This window comes from Aspergillus niger (assembly GCF_000002855.4).
Source record: "Aspergillus niger supercontig An04".
In the NCBI taxonomy this organism is placed as follows: domain Eukaryota; kingdom Fungi; phylum Ascomycota; class Eurotiomycetes; order Eurotiales; family Aspergillaceae; genus Aspergillus; species Aspergillus niger.
The window spans coordinates 1,713,896-1,720,618 of record NT_166539.1 but is presented as its reverse complement, the minus strand read 5'-3'; the positions used below and the strand labels follow the sequence as shown (position 1 = coordinate 1,720,618).

The 6,723-nt window shown below is 48.8% G+C and overlaps 1 protein-coding gene across 1 annotated transcript; it reads left to right on the top strand.

Annotated features, from left to right (window-relative positions):
* Positions 1-2,776: 2,776 nt before the first annotated feature.
* Positions 2,777-3,909, top strand: An04g06950 (uncharacterized protein; the record flags this gene model as incomplete). Its single annotated transcript, XM_059747620.1, has 3 exons — positions 2,777-2,842; positions 2,927-3,676; positions 3,742-3,909. The coding sequence occupies 3 exons, from the start codon at positions 2,777-2,779 to the stop codon at positions 3,907-3,909; spliced, it is 984 nt and encodes a 327-aa protein (XP_059603634.1).
* Positions 3,910-6,723: the final 2,814 nt, after the last annotated feature.

Sequence of the window (6,723 nt, the reverse complement as noted above, 5' to 3'; positions counted from 1 at the left end):
TAGTCTAGCCGATGATGCCGCCAACCATCTCAGATTCCCCTCCCCCTTCCTTATTCCCTTGACGCCTCCCCCCCCCCCCCCGACATATGATAGTGCTAGTAGTGCCATTCTCATGTTAAGTTGGCTTTATTTGTGCCCGGGGGATCCCGAGCCATTCAAAACAGGGGGACTTTATTGCGATGAACCGCCCAAAAAGCAAAACTAGAATGGAGTTTCGGAAAGGAATGAAGATGGGGGATGGGGAAGGATTGTTTGTGCACGTTAGACAAAACATATGGACAATAGTATTAAGACGGACTTGGCAGTTGATGAAAATAACTGTAACTACATACTACTACTCCGTATAATCCCTGAAGCGAGTAGCAGCAACAGCGGCAGCAACTTCCTCGCTCTTCATAGACATTTCGGTTTTAGCGCTGTGATAGGGAAGAGGAGTTCTACTAATGTCGCCATCCAAGTATTTGCCTACGTACCCTATCTAGTTACTTGCTGGACAGAGAAGGACATCTAGTACATGCATACATCGCACTTGCATGGGTTACTACTACCTAACACACGGAATACGCTCAGATCGGATTTCCTGATGGCGATGGGCAAGCAGGAATACATACAGACGAACTTACCCAAGGGAGTAGGAGTATTTGGTATCCAGTCAACGAACTAGGATGTCCAGTGAACTGTTCACACCTTGTAGCGCCACTGAGATAATCGCACCTTTTTATTATTACTACTATGTATTGATCTTTCAGCTTCTCACTCCAGTCTTCTTCCTTCAACCCCCTCTCTAGCTGTTCGACGCAGCCTCCCTGCGCCCGAGACGGGTAATCACTCCAGATCCCGGGCCCTTGGCACCATCTGTCAAGACAACCTTAAGAGCGAACATTATTATCATCGAATAAGGAGAGGAGAGAATAATGGGTACAGGAAAAGAAAAGATGAAAGGAATAAAGAAAAATAAGAGAATGGCATTATTCAGAATAACAACAACAACAAACAATAAACTAAAAATACGAAAAACATCAGCGAATCACATTTTCATCATTTTCTCTTCGATTTTATGATTGAGTGAAAAAAAAAAAAAAAAAAAAAAAACATTTTCTACACAATTTCTCATTCTTTTCGATTTCTCTCCCAGGGAAAAAGAATCCTCCCATCTTCTTCACTTTCCCCCCTCTCCTCTGTGCATGCCCTTCTGAATACCGCCGGAGCAAATGACGGTCGTCTGTAGTTTGTGGCTACTGTATCCACTCCCACCCATGATCGTCGGTTTTCTTAGTTTGGTCTACTTTGGCCCCCCCCCCTCACCCATCCCTCTTTTTTCCCCCCCGTCCCCGCCCCCCCTGTTCTTGTCATTTACCCATGGGTAGGCAGGCTAGGTTGACTTAGTAACTATGGATGGCGTTAGTATGGGACAGCTGACGGACGGCAACTGCCAGTGCCAGTGTGTGCGCGTGCGTGAGGAGGACCAGCCAGTTTCAGAGAGGAAAAAGAAGAAGAGATCTTGTGCCTGCCGGGCCCTCTGACTCGATGTTTCTTTTTTTGTAAGTTGTTTCTTACGGGGTTGTTTCAAGGTAGGGATATAATACTACTGTATACATGTCGATGTTTTATTATTATATTATTATTTTTTGTTTTTGTTACGCCCTTCTAAACTTCTTCTTCTTCTGACCGCGAATGGCATCACTAAATGTACAGCTTGTCTTGCAGGATCTATCTCGGAGTTGGACGTGCATGATCCAGTAGTTTTGTTATTGTCTCCCAGGAAAGGGAAAGGGTTAGTTAGTGTACCTAACTTACTAGTAGTAGTGGGAGGGAAAAAGTGAGAAAGGAAAAGGAAAGAAGAATAGGGAAATAATCGGAAAGCGTAAAAAAAAAAAAAATAAAAAAGAGGCAAAAAAAGGAAAGATAACCTGTGAAGTAAATTTTATTAAAAAATGAAAATGAAAATGAAAAAAATTAATGTCGAAGGAGGAAAAAAAGAAGAGAAAAAAGAAAAAAAGGATTGAGGGGCGACCGAAAAAAGAAAAAAGGGTTGCAAATTAAAAAATAGAAAATGAAAAATTAAAAAAAAAAATAAAAGAAAAGAAAAAAAGGAAAGGAAAAAAAAAAAAAAAAAAAAAAAAAAAAAAAAAAAAAAGGAAAAAGAAAAGGACTGAACCCCGACAACCTTGAAAGAGAGATCTGGTGTCCACCCAGCCCAGATCCAATTGTTGAGCTGCCTCACTCCTTACCTTGCATAACCTTGGTTCAGCTGTCTCCATCGTCATCGTGTGCGGCGATGTCAAGGTACTTTTAAACTCAGGCGCTGGTAAGTATATTACTATTATCTGTCGCCCATGTTCCTCTCCTCAACTATCATCGTTCGGATTCATTATCTACGCTCTGTGACCTCAGTTGAGCTACCCTATTAACCCTTCCACCCTTGTCCGTCCTTCTTTTGCTTCTCCATCTCTTGATATCCACCTCATTCCTCCCCCCTCTCCTCCCCGCCATTTGATTCCACCACCAAACCCCATAAATCCTACTTATTCTCTTCACAACCCAAGTGGTTTGACGTGTGGGGTCTCATTTTTTTCTTCCTCTACATCTTCCAACCTGCCTCTTGATTTGTGTGGAAGCCGCAGGCCGGCTATACTTGTGCAATCAAGCCTCCCTGCTCTGGACTTCTGTTCTGCCTATCATAGTGGAATAGTTACCTCCTCGGAACCCTTTTCCTTCCCTTTGGCAGTGTTTGTCTATGTCCCAGTACCGTGAACTGGGTGAGGATTCTGGAAAAATGGCCATTTCCTACGCAAGTGGACTTCCAGCGGACCATACTCCTGCTCTTCCGTCATTTCGAGAGGTGAGCCAACATTACTACGCCTGGCAAAACCGACCGGTGGTTCCGCCGTAAGAGAATCAGTGAGACTAACGTACTTTTTGATAGCTACTCCCGCCTCATCTCCATGATGAGATCGAATCGACCTCATATTTCACTTCTCGCCAGCATGCGCGCGAGCGGCCTACATCAGCAGCCCACGAATTGACGTCCAATCCCCGCCCTTTCTCTGATCGTCCCTACGGATCACCCCCGAAATTGCCATTCGCTGGCGATTATGCCGCCCGGTCGAGTGAACCCCAAAGCCGGATGGCTGGGCACCCGACCGACCCCATCACAGGCTCTCCTCGTTACGCTTCTCGTGGTCCGAGTCCTATTCTACCTTCCATCCGGGACCTTCAGTCGCTCCCTGAACGGGGACTGAATACTTCGGGCGCCGCTTACCCAGATTCAAGGGCCCTTTCTCGACCAGACTTCGCAGCGCAGGAATTCAGGGCGGGCCCGGTTGGCCCCCACGCATATCCCCCAACCAACATTCCAGGCACAGTACCGGGTGATCGGAGGAGCGTGGATTCTTTTCCCGTCATGCCCAATCAGACTGGCTATGCCTATCCCGCAATGGCTTACCAGAGTGATTCCGAACAACCTTCTCCGCAATCCCTTTCTCATGCTCAACAATCAAATTTCGGTATCCTTGGAGATTCGATCGATCCCAAGAACAAGCGGAGACGGGGCAACCTGCCCAAGCCAGTCACCGACATTCTGCGTGCCTGGTTCCATGAACATCTTGACCATCCGTATCCCAGTGAAGAGGACAAACAGATGTTCATGACCCGCACTGGACTCACTATCAGCCAGGTTAGTAGCAGTTCTCCCCCCTTGTCTAACAAATCAGCACATGCTAATCAAAGATCTATATACAGATCAGCAATTGGTTCATCAATGCTAGACGGCGTCAACTTCCTGCTCTCCGGAACCAGATGCGAAACGGTGGAAACGACATTGACTCTCAACGGCAATCTCCCTTCAGTGACATGGACCAGACGTCCCCGGAATCAATGCCGTCTCCTCACCAGATCGTCAAATCATAAATTTCTTGCGAGCACGATCGGGATTTCGTTTAGCGCCGGGCATCATTCTTGATGCCATTACCGCAAGATACATCCGACATTTCATGAGTTATGTGGCTTCGGGATACCAAGAACCAAATAGACACGAGAGTTCGCCACCCCACCCATCTTTAATCTTTCTTTTTGATCATCAAAGAATTCTACGACGAGCCGAGTGAGATGGACAACCGCTCTTGATACCCTTTACCGTTTATCTAATCGACTTTATAATTATCGTGCATGGCTTCAACAATTCCAGGGTTTATTTGGCTGGAACCACAGTTTGGGAATGGTAGCTGCTGAGATGTGCGGCTCCTCACCTGTGCGCCCTTGCCTCCCACATTTTGGCCGCCTATTGCGATATTGCATCTCTAGGTGTTTTTGGTCATTTTATCGGCTATCTTAATTTCCTTTGTTCTGTCTTTCTATACTAGATCAACGTGTTTTCTTCTGTCTTTTGGCGCGCTTACACTTGCAAGTCGGTTGTGATGGGTTTCACTTGGAGATGAGGATCAAGCATATGCATGACTTTTTGTACAGTATAAGTACGGATGATGTGACCATGTCAAGTTAGACTGTCTTTCCTTTTCATTTTCTGCTTAATTTTTTGGGAGGTCATCTCAGGTTTTGGAATTAGACAAAAATTGAGAACATTGGTTATTACCCTAATAGGCTGCTTTTTGGAAAGTCCGCATTGACTCGGACGCACTTTCTCTCCTTTTTTGCTCTCCTTCATTTACCCTTTTCATGCATCTCCCGGCCCTCCTTATAAGACAGACCATGGTTGGGCTGGTTAAGGTTCCCTCATCTCACATCCGGGCGGTACCGTGCATTTCTGGCATTCGTCACAAACCCTTACCCAAGGCTGCACTGCAGCTTGACGGAAAGTCATTGGTGCAGGTTTTGTTAGGCCCACTACCGCATGAGGCGATCGTTAAGAGGAATGGAGGAGCCAACTCATTCTCAGATAGTCCCCTGGTGGGCGGTAAGAAAACCATGGAACCGCTCTCGCATTTCTGATCCGGAAGATCCATGGGTTGAAGACCATTGTGAGACGCATGCAACATTGGAATTGGCCCACCCTGAAAGGCCACTCATAGCCTCTAGCCTTGCGGTGAGCGCCGGAAAGGACAGGCGGGAGGCGTGCTGTCACACGTCATGAGAAAGGACTACGAAGGCCTAAATTTTGGTTCCGGCCAGTCGGGACGGCTAGATCGCCAAGTGCCAGTTACCGAGAAGTGCGCCTCGTGGATAGTCCAAGCCCAGTTGTTGCAGAGGCCGTTCTATGTCGTTGGACGGCGCTGCTGCTTGTCAAGTGTTCGGACTCTCAGACGGGCGCGAGCGCTTTTTGCTATTCGGCCAGCTCTTGCGGTAAGGCGGCCTTGGGATCCTGGATCACCCGAGGAGGTCATCTTGGACGTCTGTGCGGGTGTACGTAGGTCGACCCTTGGACTCCGTATCAAATTGTACTGGAAGGGAGGGGGCGACCATTGTCCATCAGGTCTCATGAGCCACACACAAACACGCACACATACGCAGCATTAATTGTTGCATGGAGACGCTCGAGGCTGGTCTTCTTGGGCCCCTGTTTTTCTTTTTCTTTCCCAACGGTCACCGGCACGGAAATCGATGCAAGCCAGAGACAGGCGGACGGGCGGAAGATGCCTCCGAGACCATTGGAGAAGCAGATCAGGCTCGTCGAGTGTGGCACAGGGCTTGACCCCAGCTGCACGAAGCACGGGGGAGGAGGTGAGGGAGAGGGGAGGAAGCGATTTAGAAACCAGGATCTATCCGATCTATCACATGGCGGTGAATCTGGCTGCCGCGCATGGGGATCCCAGGTACTCCGGATGTCACCTTTCAAGGTGAGGGGGGGTGGTGTCGCCCGGATCAAGGATGGGCGGCATTCTACTGGAGGAGGGGGGAAGATGCTACACAGGATGTGCCTTGACAGGAACGCAACTCGAGTCAGGGCCTGCTTTGACACGACAGCTCAACGGTCGAGGGGATGCAGATGGGCATGAAGAAATACGAAGAGGTATTGCATGACACCCGTCCTAGCCCTGATCCCCGATCAGAAGATGAAGACAGGTCGGCAGGTCAGCCGGCCTATCATCAACCCTCGCCCTGGGCTTGAAGGTTTTTTCTGTACCTGTACATGCGACCAACCGATTGCGAGCCCGTCGCGAAGTATTCACCCATCGATGCAGAGAAAACCTGGAAACCACACAGCTGCACCCCACTTTGGTGCGGCAGATCTCCCTTTCCCTAGGATGAGGAGAGGATCGACATTGAAGGTCAATAATTTAGTGCCCTTTGCTGAATATTGTTGGCTCTGTGACTGCTGTACGATTTAAATCACCGAGCATCCCCGCCAGGTTGTCGCGGATCACTTTTCCCACCCCCTGGCCGTGGGATATTATCTCCACGCTGCAAGGTGTGAGTCAGTAAGGAACTCCTCGCGGCTTTATACTGCATTAACCGGTTGGGAGACCCCCACTGCGTGCAAGAACCGCGATGTCTACAGAACCGCCTCGCCACACACACACCAGCCACAGGCCCGGCGTCAGCGCCTAAAGGAGCATTTCCGGAGCCTATCGTCTGTACCGGGTACATGGGACTATGTACGAAATGTAGGTGGATATGGGCTAATGCACGCGCCATCCCTGATTCATCCCAGCCAATCCAGGGCCATGGCCCTTCCCAGAGCTGCGACATGTTATACTACCCATAGAGCTCTGCCCGATCCAGTCCGACTGGAAGGCAAGTGTGCAACGCTCGGTCCTCTTAGCTGCA